Source organism: Drosophila nasuta, chromosome 3 (genome assembly GCF_023558535.2).
Source record: "Drosophila nasuta strain 15112-1781.00 chromosome 3, ASM2355853v1, whole genome shotgun sequence".
Classification (NCBI taxonomy): domain Eukaryota; kingdom Metazoa; phylum Arthropoda; class Insecta; order Diptera; family Drosophilidae; genus Drosophila; species Drosophila nasuta.
In genome coordinates this window covers 24,262,450-24,274,465 of record NC_083457.1, presented here as the reverse complement: position 1 = coordinate 24,274,465, position 12,016 = coordinate 24,262,450, and the positions used below count along the sequence as shown (strand labels likewise).

Below are 12,016 nucleotides of genomic sequence, written 5' to 3'. Positions count from 1 at the left end.
TGATAACTGCTAGTAATACTATCGCGAAATAACTTATCACTAATTGGCACGCGACTCATTATCAAAACGCTTAATGAATATATTGCTTGACACTTGCATTTGTAGATTTTCTATAATTGTGCACCTGATACTGCCTTTTATATTCGGAATGGGTAGAAATTTGAGAGCATTTGTTGTTACAATTAAAACAAATTGATTGAGTTTTATACACATAGAGACATTGCTTCTTAAATGTTTAAATTTGAAAAGCAATTCTTGTTAAGCTTTTTGTAGATATGACGAATTGAAATATTTAAATACTTCAAAGAGGTTTAAGTGGCTGAGCTTTTTTAATACACCTAACTCTTTTTGGCAGATTAGATTATAAGCAAAAATATGCAAAGTATGAGAAATCTCTTTATTTAGTAAAACTTTAAGATAGCTCAGAAAAGAATAAGACTTCAGCCTTATGCAAACTGTAATAGTTAGAGGGAAATGCCTTTAACAATTAGATTGCTTAAAGCAAAACTTGGACATTTTCATAAGATCCCGTCTTGAGGCAAATGCGATTATCAGTTATCTGCGTTTGCTTCTCACAGACATGCGGTGATGGATGCGTGCAATTCCTGACAACAAGATTGTATCCCAAAATGCCCTCGTAGTAGGTGTAGTTGGCAAAAAGCGTGACACAATCGCCGCTAGCCGCCAGCGGTTGTCCATTGGCCCAGGGCAAATAATGCGCCTGCTCACCCGTGTTCTGCCAGTAATAATTAGCGACATATTGTCCTAGCTTGTTGCCCGATGTCCAGAACTCAATTGTGTAGGGCAAAGTTGCATTTAGCCAGTCGGAAATCTGCTGCAGCTGTGTTTGATTCTGCAAATTGAAGAGTCCAGCGCCCAAGGAACGACAATGGCGTTCAGCCTGATACCAGTTGTACCAATAATTCGCAGCAAACAAACATTTGCCCGCCACCTGAGTGAAGTTATCACTGCAACCGGAAACGGCAGCATCGCTGGGAATGAACTGCAGCTGAGCGAGCAGCAGACTAAGTACCGCGAAGCCAATCAACTTGGGCCACAACATTGTCGATATTCACTTTAAAATCTAAGTAGTGTTTGCTGTGAATGCGCTTTATATAGTTGCCGGACATTTTGCCAATTTGTTTATCGCTAACTTATCATTTTGAGGATGTGATAAGCATGCATGAATGTGAGACAGACAGCAAAGTTATCAATGCGTAGTATAAATTGACAAATAGTACTTTGTGAAATGTATTCTGAATCAATTCAAACAGAGTAAACATCCGTTGAAAGCTGCTAAGTGGCTCAGATCATTCTTGCAAAGTTCTTGGCCGTAATTTACGAGAGTACATTAGAACTTTTGACCTTTTGCTGCTGCTGCGGCTGACTGATTAGGCGACAAGGTATTGAAATTTGATCGCTTGACGACTGCTGGCAAATGGCTAAATGATAAATGAATGTGGCAAGTTTTGGGGCAAGCCGCAGCGCTACACAGCATTGTCTTCGGACGTTGTGGCGTCACTTGCATTATAGATGAGTTGTGTGTGTGCGAGTTTCTGTGTGTGTATGTGTGTGTGTGTTGCCTGCTGGGCCGACAAGCAATTTTATTTATTTGTTTTCAATCTGTTTGCTTGTTTGCCAGTTGGTTTGCTAATGTTTACACGAGCAAACACAGTGCGCAGGAAGCAGGAGGAGAAAGAGGAGCAGGCTACTCTCCCCCCCCATCACAATACTAACTGCTCAATCCTCATTTCCCCTTCCCATCCTCATTCCCTGCTCCAGTTGCTTGCCTTCATTTCACCTACAGGCAACCAGGCAGGCAGCCAGACAGCCAGCTAGTCAGCCAACCACTGAGCCAGTGAGCCACACAGCCAGCCGCAGTTGTCAATCGACAAATTGTGTCAATATTTGCTGGCAGTGACGTTGAGCCAAGAAGAGATTTAATTTCCTCGCATCGAACGCCGTTTGGTTACCCACTTAAGCACACACACACACACACGCGCGCACACACACAGGCACACACGCGTACACACTTTGGTCTAAAACAAATGGCAATTGTCAGTCGAGAGTTGAGAGAAATCGATCTTTAGTTTCGGTTATTCCACATAATATCGCTCATACGCCAGGTGTTCTGGCTAGAGAGCTAATCAGTCTGCAAAGTATAAATAAATTGAAATTTATGCAGCAGCAGCATCCGAAGCAGGGCTGATTGGCTTGTTACAACTACAACTGCCAGCTGGCAGCCTTAATGATTAGTGGGTCAGTTCGTATTTCGTATGCCGACAGCGTTTCGATTTGTGCGTCTGTGTGTGGGTAATCCACAGTAAACATACATAAGTATTAAAGGGCACATGTCTAATAAGTATGATATGATATGCTTGCTTTCTCTTTGGGTATTTTTACAGCCAAGCTGGATGGAGTTAAGACGTACATGCGCATGCGGCGTGTGCCGAATCATCTGCAGGTGAAGGTCATCAAATGGTTCGATTACCTGTGGCTCACGCAAAAATGCTCGGACGAGGAGCGCGCCGTATCCTGTCTTCCTGATAAATTAAAGGTAAATAATCCCCAGCACAATTCCCCATTTCCCATTTCCATCTCTACCTCTACCTCCACATCGACATTTCCATAGCCTCATTTCATCTTCCATTTACTGAAGCCTCCTCCCTCGACTGTCCCCTTAGCAATACATGAATTGTCCATTTCTCTGTGTTCATGTTATCGCTTTTTTCTCCTTTCATTCTCTTTTTTGTTTGTGCCTTTTCCTTTTGCGCTTTGTTCCTGTTGTGTTCATGCCGTTTTTTTCTGTGCTCTGTGTTTTGCAGGCTGAAATAGCAATTAACGTCCATTTAGATACACTTAAGCGGGTTGAGATTTTTCAAAACACTGAAGCTGGTTTCCTTTGCGAATTGGTGCTACGCCTGCGGCCCGTGCTCTTCTCACCGGGCGACTACATTTGCCGGAAAGGTGAGTGACCAGACGTTCACTTTATGCTATAAATATTCTTACTGTTTCGGTCTCTCTCTCTTTCTTTCGCTCGGTTTTTTGCCATCTCTCTTTTGCAGGCGAGGTGGGCAAGGAGATGTACATTGTGAATCGTGGACGATTGCAGGTTGTTGCTGACAATGGCAAGACGGTGATGGCCTCGTTAAAGGCAGGTTCCTATTTCGGCGAGATTAGTATACTGAATATGGGCACCGCAGGTAAAGAGCTTGGTAAATATCCCGTTTTAGTGCGACAGGCGGAACAATATCAATAGCAATAACAGCAACAACAACAAATAACGTAACTACAAGCCCAAATACACACAGATACACACACCCACAGCACACACAGAATTAATCAACAAATATCTCTTAGCTATGTGTATTCTCTACTCTCTACTCTCTACTCCAACTACTTTACTATATAACGTATCTCTATAACAACTATACCATAGACAAGTCAACGCTCCTAAAGTGTTGGCCTTAGCAGCAATCCTTATACCCCAATTCACTCACATTCACTTCACATAAACTATTGTGTGTTGTGCATCACTCGCACATTAATTGATTGCTTTTACGATTGCGAACTCCATTTAATAGAGCAGTGCACTCGTTCTTATGGAGTAATCGCTTAAATTCCCTCACTTGATATCCTGTTCACTGTTCACTATGTTTTTTGTTGGCTTTGTTTTTATGCATTTCCTGTTCTGTTTTATTATTTGTTGAAACATTTGCATTTTTTCGTTTTCGTTTTCGATTTTGCCACTTGCCAAATGTTTTTATATTCAGCCGCCCCTAAAAGTATGCAATGCACTTTTATCACACACAATATCTCTCTTTCACTCTCGTTCTATCTCACTCCAACACACTCGATATGTGCTCCTTTTTATGCTGTCTGTATTTCCCTTGCACTCGGCACAATTAATGAATGCCAAATGCAATTATTTCACCTGCATGCTCCCAGATATTTTCACACACCCAAACACACGCACACACACACATACACAGCGAACTCTTGCATAATAATCATGGATTGGCAATACTTGCCCATACACAAATTGTTATGTAATACAATAAAATACAATGAAATCAGCTTAAATCGAGTTCAATTGCCAGCAAATAATTGTGGTTAATTCGTTGTCATAGTAAATTCTATTTATATCGTAGACATTTCAATTCCGCAATTTGAATTTGCAATTGCAATTACAATCGCATGCACTTTAAAGCGTTCAGTGTCAAGCGAATCGCTCAACCGTAAACAACACTTCCCACCGACCCCCGTCTCGCTTAGGGGCATGCACCAAGCTGCACCACCACCATCATCATCAGCATCAGCATCAGCATCATAATGAACAACAATGCCAAAAGCAAAATTATCTCAGTGCACGCATTGCTGGCGCAAATAATGTGGCATTGCATACTTCAGGGCGCTTCACTTGCAGCTGCTTAATTGAATTTGCAGAAGCAGATGCAGCAGCAGCAACAGCAGACAGAGCAACTTGCAACTAGGAACTTAATTCTATTCTATTCCACTCTGAATGGCTGACAAAACTTGCAGTTGCCCCCTCCGAAAAACTTTCCTTCGTTCAATTAGTCGTTGACTTTTACAGGCAATTTGGCCAAGTTGTCGTTCACCTTGAATGACGATGAAATTCACTGGACACGAAACACGAGGGGCAAGGCAATCAAATTATATCATTTAGTTTGTTATTTACACCATTTTCTTGATTTACACTTTGCATGATTGAATCGCTTTTAATTCAAGCAATTATTAACATATTATCCTCTCGACCTAAACCTGAGCAACCGTTAAGTAGCTGTAAGTGTGAAAATCTGTAACAATTTATAGTAACTCTCTCCTTATCTCTCTCTCTCTCTCTCAGTCTATCTCTGTGTCTCTCCTCTCTCTTTGTGTGTCACTCTCTTTGTCTCTGATTCGTTGTTGTATTGCTTTGCCTGGCCGTAATTTAAACGTTCTAATTGTGTTTGAAAGTGTTACAATTAAGTATACGACACGTTGATACCACAACATTTACATGCAATTCGTTTTGTTGTCTGTTTAACCTCTGTCCTCTGTCCTCTGACACACGCCACAAAAAAAAACACACACATTCAAATTGCACGCCAACTTTTTTGTAGTCCCCAAAAACGTAACAAATGAAATTAGTTACAATTGCATTTGTGTGCAAACTTTACCGTTTTACGTTGTTTATGTGAAATTGCAAAGCAGACACAAATGATGATGCTATTGGCCATTTTATTTTTTGAAAATTGTTTCCCCAAAACTAATTAAACATAAATATGGCATTTCTTTTTATCTCTATCTCAGCATATCTTTATATACATATTGATATATTTGTATGCATTTGTGTAGTTATGCATCCACAATTTATGTGTCCCTCTGTGAAACTGTCATCCCCAACTTCAATATAAGCAATTCCCCTCGCAGGTTGGCATGCAATTTTAATGTCTCTGTATGTGTGTATGTGTGCAGTCGACAATAAGAGAAGAACAATAACAGTAACAACAACAACAAACAGCAACAACAACAAGAACAGCAATAACGACTACGACAACGACAAAAATGTACTGTAAAGATATTGATATTAAAACTTTTCCCTCATTCTCGTTGCATTCATTGCAAACGTGCAACTTTGCCACACACACACACAATTGCCACTGCTTCCGTCTCCGTCTCCGTCTCCGCCTTCGACAACAGGCAACAGACGCACAGCCAGCGTTCGCTCCGTGGGCTACAGCGATCTGTTCGTGCTGAGCAAAAAGGACATGTGGGACGTACTAAAGGAGTATCCGGCGGCGAGAGTGCGCTTGGAGTCGATTGCTGTCAAGCGACTGGAGAAGTACAAGAAGGCGCCACTGGAGAAAGGTATGTGTGCCAGAACACCTCCTCCCCCCAAAAACACACACACGCTCCTCCCTTAAAGCACAGTCTAAATTTATTAAAAAATTGTAGTAGCAAAGAGATGCATTATGAATATACGAATACGAATTACGATTGCCCCGTTTTTGAATAACACAAATCGATTGTTTTGCTTTTCGTTTTCTTGGTTGTCCATTTCTTTCCCCACGCTCTTTCTCTCTCTCGTTTTTGTTTTTGGTTTTGGCAATGTCTTCTGTTTGCGATTATAAAACACAGTCAAATACTTTAATGTAGTTGCCATGGGCCGCTGCCAATCAACGCCGGGTCTGGTTGAGAGCTGTGGCCGCACCACACTGGAGGACATGTGGCTGCCGCCGGCCTCCGCGTTGCATCATGCACAGCAACAGCATCAACAACAGCAACAACAGCAGCAGCATCAGCAGCTACAACAGCTGCAGCAACAGCAGCAGCCACTGCAGCCACAACAATTGCAACAGCAGCAGCAGCAGCAACAACAACAGCAATCCCATGGCTACAGGTGAGCTTCCCCTCCATCCATAGCTCCCCTCCCATTCTCTCTAAACACGCTTTGCAGTCCCCGCAGCTATGCGGATCATCTGGTGCGCTCCACCGACTCGCCCCGCTCGGCCAGTCCCAGTGCCCATGGCTCCGAGGAGAGGCCACGCAGTCGGGCCACCTCACATCACTCGATGCGACCGCAATCGCAGCCCAGTCACACAGGTAAGCCAAAGCACACAGAAACAACGCTTCCACTTCCACTATTTTGTCTCCAATCCTCTCGTCTAGGTCACATTTGCGACTCGAGCTCGCAGCTGGAATGCTACGGTGCGGGTGTGAGTGGCGTCGGCGGTGGCACAACACCGTTGCTGGGATCACACGAGGCGTTAGAGGATGAGATAAAGCGGCTAAGAGAGCGCCTTCACACGGTGGAGTCGGAGAATCAGGCGCTCAATACAAAGCTATCGCAGCAGCAATGGGATCTAGAGAATCGACTGGCCGAGATCGAGATGCAGATCTGCGGTGTGTCGTCCACGTCCAGCGTGGATCCGGACAATGAGGCCGAGGAGCTGGAGCGCAATCGCGAGAGTATCATATAACACGGGAGCGTGCTGCCCCATCAGCGACAGCCGATCGGTATGCTGTACATATCATGTTCCTCATGACTCCATGACTCCATCGCTCGCTCATTCGACAAACCGAACCAAAGAAACCGAATCAAAGAATGCTCAGAAGGGAGAAAATTGCGGAATCTCGCCTCATATTAACATTTTGCATCTCTCTCTCTCTCTCTTTGTGTCTGACTGTTATCGCTCTCTCTCTCTCTCTCTCTGTGTGTTCTCACTCGCTGTGTATGTGTCTCACGTACCCTGAACGAAGAATGCTATTTTGTATTTGTATCTTTCTCTCTTTCTGTGTGTGTGTGTGTTTGTGTGTTTGCGTGTGGTTGAAACATTTGCCAAATTTGCCTTACTAACTGAATGACCCTAAATAACACCGCGAACAGGAGCAGCAGCTGCTAGCCCAACGCAGGAGGAACAGCAACAGCAACAACAACACCAACAGCAACAGCAACCTGGTCAAATATTGCGACGCATTCAACGCGCCAGCAACAATGCAACACAGACAACACATGAGCAGCAACTGCAACACCAACAACAGGCAGCAACAAGTGCCAAATATTGCTCGCTGTAAGGAGAGACAATGAGAGATGGCGAGAAAAAGATATATAAGCATAACATTTAACGAATGTAAAGAGAATCGATTGAGATCGCTTGTGTTATGAGATCATTCACCACTAAATGGCACTGCCAGAATTGTTGTTTAGCCACTGCACCAGATTGAATGGTCTGCGCATTAGGTAAATGCAATATGTACTATAAAAGGATTAGTTATAATGCATCCCATTTGCTAGATTAGTTCACAACTCTTTCGATTCCAAATAACCCAAAAAATGAATAAAACTAAGTTAGGACTTTTTAACAAAACTAAATAATTATATTAATTAATGACTATTATAGACATTAGAAACTATCGGAAAAAGCTTTAACGAACATTCCGAAGAACCCAACTTAAAAAGGAGAAATCAAAAGAAAAGTTAAATGAAATCAACTCATGATGAACAACAACCCTCTATACTATATACCTATACATATAACTTCAACTTTTTCCATGTATACATAGGCGTATTTATATATATATAAATAGCATCATTAGCATTAGTTTCTTCGCTACTTTTAATAATAATGAAAACCAAAATTTAAATTAACTAAAATTCTACATTAAATAATACAAATAATTATGAGAGCATTGTAAATATTTTCAGTCTAAGGATTCAATTAGAAAATATCAAAAAATAGAACAAAAAAATAAATATAATTATATATATTATATATACTTAATTATAATTAAATTTAATTTAAAATTATATAATGAAATAATTAGTGTATTGTAATATTTGCTAATGTAATTGTAATTTGACAAAAACCAAATTTACTAGATGTGTATATGGGAAACGATTTACTTTAAAATTGAAAATAATATTTAAACAATTTATGAACAAAACCAAAAATAAGCTAACAACCAAAAATATTTGCAAAATATTTGTACTATTGGAAAAGAACTGCCACTGCATACAAGACACAACTAGAAAAAATAATAAAAAGAAATTTAGAAAAACATAAACAAAATTACATTATACACCATATAAGAAACAGAAAAAGAAGAAAACAAATTTCAATAAAAGGTTAGAAAAGCTGTCGAAAGAAGGAGAACTTTTAATGCAATATTATATTGTACTACTATATTAGTATAAAATAAATGATATATGATATGATATTGTATGGGATGGTGGTCCGATATGTCTACTGATCGATCTAAATGTATTGTAATTTAGTTAGTTGCCAAGCTAAACGAATGCTGAACACACAAAAACACTCACATTTAAGAGAGGATAAGTTTAAAGTGAAGCTGAGAAGTGAAGAAGGTTCTGTAGCAGAACTAATTTGGAACCCATAATATGGGGACACGCACTGCAGGCTTAAGTGATCGAGGAAGAAGAAGAATACCGAAGAATTTAGCTACTAAACTCTAGACATTAACTATTAACTATACTTACTTAGTTACCATTAGATGTGTACAAGAGAAGACCAAATAATATTTCAGAATTGTTCTGTGTCAACACCAATAAACAAAAACACGAACACGAACACACACACACACACACACACACATACACAGACACACACTTACACTCACACTCGAATCCAATGTAATAATTACGAGTATATACGTGAAATGAAATGAAAAACTATGCTATTAACTTATGTGTATCAATGAAGTATGCAATTGATTGATTGAGTGTCTATAAGCCGCTAGTTAATGTGCTATTGAAGCTCCGAGCTGCGAGCAAATCCCATGTAGAAAAATGAATGAAATTACCTAAAAAAAAAATCTATAAAAGTATATAATGAAAATCTAATTCACTTCATGCTGAAAGAATGGAAACACAAAATTTTGTTAGCATTTCTCTTAGATTTATCTTCTTTGTTCTTTTTTCGGAAAAGAAAGCAACTACCAAAGAATACATAATTCAGAATTCCTTTTCATACTAGTTTAAACCAAATTGTATTTCGAAACATTATTGCAATTTATTATAAAGCAAAACAAGGAAAAAAAAAAAAAAAAAAACAAATGACATAAAGTTTATTCATTAATATGCCTACATTAATAATTACAATAAACATAAAATGGGGTTTCATCTAAGACGAAAAAATGAAAAAAATAAAATGAAAGGAGAAAGAAAATAAGCAGAAATTAAATGAAATGAAATTACGCTAAAACGTTGTTGAAGATATTTTCATTGATTTAGTTAGCCAAGTGAAGTAAAACGTTATTATTAAATAATATTATTAAATTTTATTGCTTCTTAGCATGCTTATAAATAGCACAAAATACAGAGAGAAATACAGTGGAGAAGAGGAAATGGAGAATCCTCTCTCTCTCTCTCTCACACACTCTCTCTTTCTAGCCATTCTAAATGTCTGCAAATGTTTGTTGGCTTTTCTATTTGGTTAGCTCAAAAGGTGTTTTGTTAATGGATTTGTTATGAGGAAGAAAGAGATAAGAAACTACATCGATTTGGTTGTGTTGTTGCAAATATAAAAGAGGAAATGTTTCGGAAAGTTGAAGCTGATAAGAATTACAGAATGTTACTCGAGCAAGTGCTAAATGATTTAATTCATACATTTATTTAATGCATTATTGTACTATTGAGAAGAGCAAAGAAACCAACAACATTTATAGCTTTATTTTGTGACTATAAATTAATTAAATAATTTATAAGAGATTATACAATAAATTAATTCAGCATGACTTCATTATCAAAAAAAAAAACTTATGAAGAAGGCAAAAGCAAAGGCATAATAGCAAAATGAAATGAAGAGAAACGATAACATATATTAAATTAATGGCATTTTTTAAGATAATATATAATACTTATGTATTCAGAGCAGTCAGCGCCGATTTGCAGCAAGTGAATCGAGCTTATACACCAACAACATCATCAACAACAACAACAACAAAATATAAGTATATACTTATACATATAATACAAAAGAAACTGTACCCAGGTACACTCTCATGTACTTACATACTTATATGATCGTGTTCAGATCATAGAAGAGCATTTTAAAGCCATGTGTGTGTTTTGCCAGTAACTCTGAAGTCTGCAAACACAAAAACAAAAGAACTCAAAAAAGTAACTGACAACTTCAGCTCAAACAAAGGGTAACAAAAACAAAACAAATTGATGAAAAAAAATGAAAACGAACAACAAAACACACAAAACACTAAAAAAAAAATACAAATAAAAAATAAAATCAAAACAAAACATAAAAAGAAACATTCTTGAGATATGAAAGAAAATGCATTGTTCTTACTTTGGTTGGTTTTAATGGGAAGGGAGGGGCTAAAAGCAAGGTAATAGCTCAAGCTGCGTTTTACAATCAATAAGTTTTTGAAATAAGCCGCAGCAGCGCCAGCACAAAATTGTTCAATTATCGAAAAGGAAAAACCACAGACTCATCGACAATTAACGTGCAAGTCCATTAAACAATCTCTCGAGAGAACCCAAATGCGTTTCGTAAACGGAAACGCCACACTAAAACGCAACACCACTTGTCTCTAAACGTGGCTAACAACCGAGAGCGGGAGAGTGGGTGAGTAGGAGAGCGGGAGCGGAAAGTGAGCTAACCAGACGAATTGAGAGCCCAAAACAAAAGCGCAACCAAAGCTGGCAAGCAAAACAAGCCGCAACAAGATCGCAAGCGAATGATGATCATGATGATGATGATGATGAATGATGACGTCGCTGTTGGCTTCCAGTTACGTCCAAAGCTTTGGCTGGAACGTTTCGTTGCTTTTTTTTCGTACTCAGTTTTTGGTCGAAACTGAAACTTGACTTGAAAGCGCGCTACGAAAATTCAGTCGTTGTGAGCAACTCGTGCGCGTTGGACGTGTTTCATTTTTTCTCTCCCTCAACGTGAACAACAACAAGAAAAACAAATAAAAGGGCAACTGCAAACTGCAACCAACCCGAACCCCCGAACAAGCAACGAGCATCGAGGCAACCAGCCAAGCAACGTGTAAGAAGCAACAGGCAACCACAACAACAACAACCACAAGAACAACAACAACATCAAGTGCTAAACTACCTAAAAACCTAACGAGAAATGCCATAAAAAAATATATATCATAAATAAGCCGCGTTTACGCTGTCGCTAACTTGGTCGTAACTAACATTTAGAGCCAAAAACTTCTTAATCCAGATGCGCGCCTAACGTTGTGATTGTAAATGCTATTTTTAAACAGCAGCAGCAACAACAATTGTGGTTGTTTTGATGTGCCAAGTCGCAGTTATTTCAGCCATTCGCTTTGGCATGCCGTCGACGTCGTCGTCGTTGTTGTTCCCTACACGAGATTCGTGCGACTTGCGTGCTGTTCCAATTTCAACCACAAATTAGAGACACATATATTATATATACATATAATAGTATAGAATAATACTATATATCTCGACTCGTCTCTCAATTCAAAGTTAAACACGTGAACTTCGAGCTGTCGTGTGAACAAA

The 12,016-nt window shown here is 39.2% G+C and overlaps 3 protein-coding genes across 10 annotated transcripts in view; 2 read left to right on the top strand and 1 right to left on the bottom strand.

Moving 5' to 3' along the window:
- Positions 1 to 8,225, top strand: part of LOC132789468 (cyclic nucleotide-gated cation channel beta-3) — an 86,445-nt gene extending 78,220 nt beyond the window's left edge. Inside the window, exons 6-13 of one of the 6 annotated variants that reach the window (XM_060797510.1) lie at positions 2,406 to 2,557; positions 2,826 to 2,967; positions 3,066 to 3,215; positions 5,704 to 5,871; positions 6,142 to 6,403; positions 6,461 to 6,606; positions 6,673 to 7,020; positions 7,391 to 8,225. In XM_060797510.1, coding sequence (XP_060653493.1) covers positions 2,406 to 2,557; positions 2,826 to 2,967; positions 3,066 to 3,215; positions 5,704 to 5,871; positions 6,142 to 6,403; positions 6,461 to 6,606; positions 6,673 to 6,983 — 1,331 coding nt within the window. In that variant the 3' untranslated portion in view covers positions 6,984 to 7,020; positions 7,391 to 8,225. Of the gene's footprint in view, positions 1 to 2,405; positions 2,558 to 2,825; positions 2,968 to 3,065; positions 3,216 to 5,703; positions 5,872 to 6,141; positions 6,404 to 6,460; positions 6,607 to 6,672 lie in introns of all 6 variants that reach the window. The other 5 variants (XM_060797511.1, XM_060797509.1, XM_060797512.1 and 2 more) reach the window with 5 other exon arrangements.
- On the bottom strand, positions 429 to 1,071 carry LOC132791145 (C-type lectin 37Db-like). Its single transcript, XM_060799958.1, has one exon. The coding sequence runs from the start codon at positions 1,061 to 1,063 to the stop codon at positions 497 to 499; it is 567 nt and encodes a 188-aa protein (XP_060655941.1). The 5' UTR covers positions 1,064 to 1,071; the 3' UTR covers positions 429 to 496.
- Positions 8,226 to 11,368: 3,143 nt separating the features above from the next.
- The window catches only part of LOC132789466 (filamin-C), a 31,230-nt gene continuing 30,582 nt past the window's right edge, over positions 11,369 to 12,016 (top strand). Inside the window, exon 1 of one of the 3 annotated variants that reach the window (XM_060797505.1) lies at positions 11,369 to 11,528. The gene's annotated coding sequence lies outside the window, so the exon portion shown is untranslated. The remainder of the gene's footprint in view (positions 11,529 to 12,016) is intronic. The other 2 variants (XM_060797500.1, XM_060797501.1) reach the window with 2 other exon arrangements.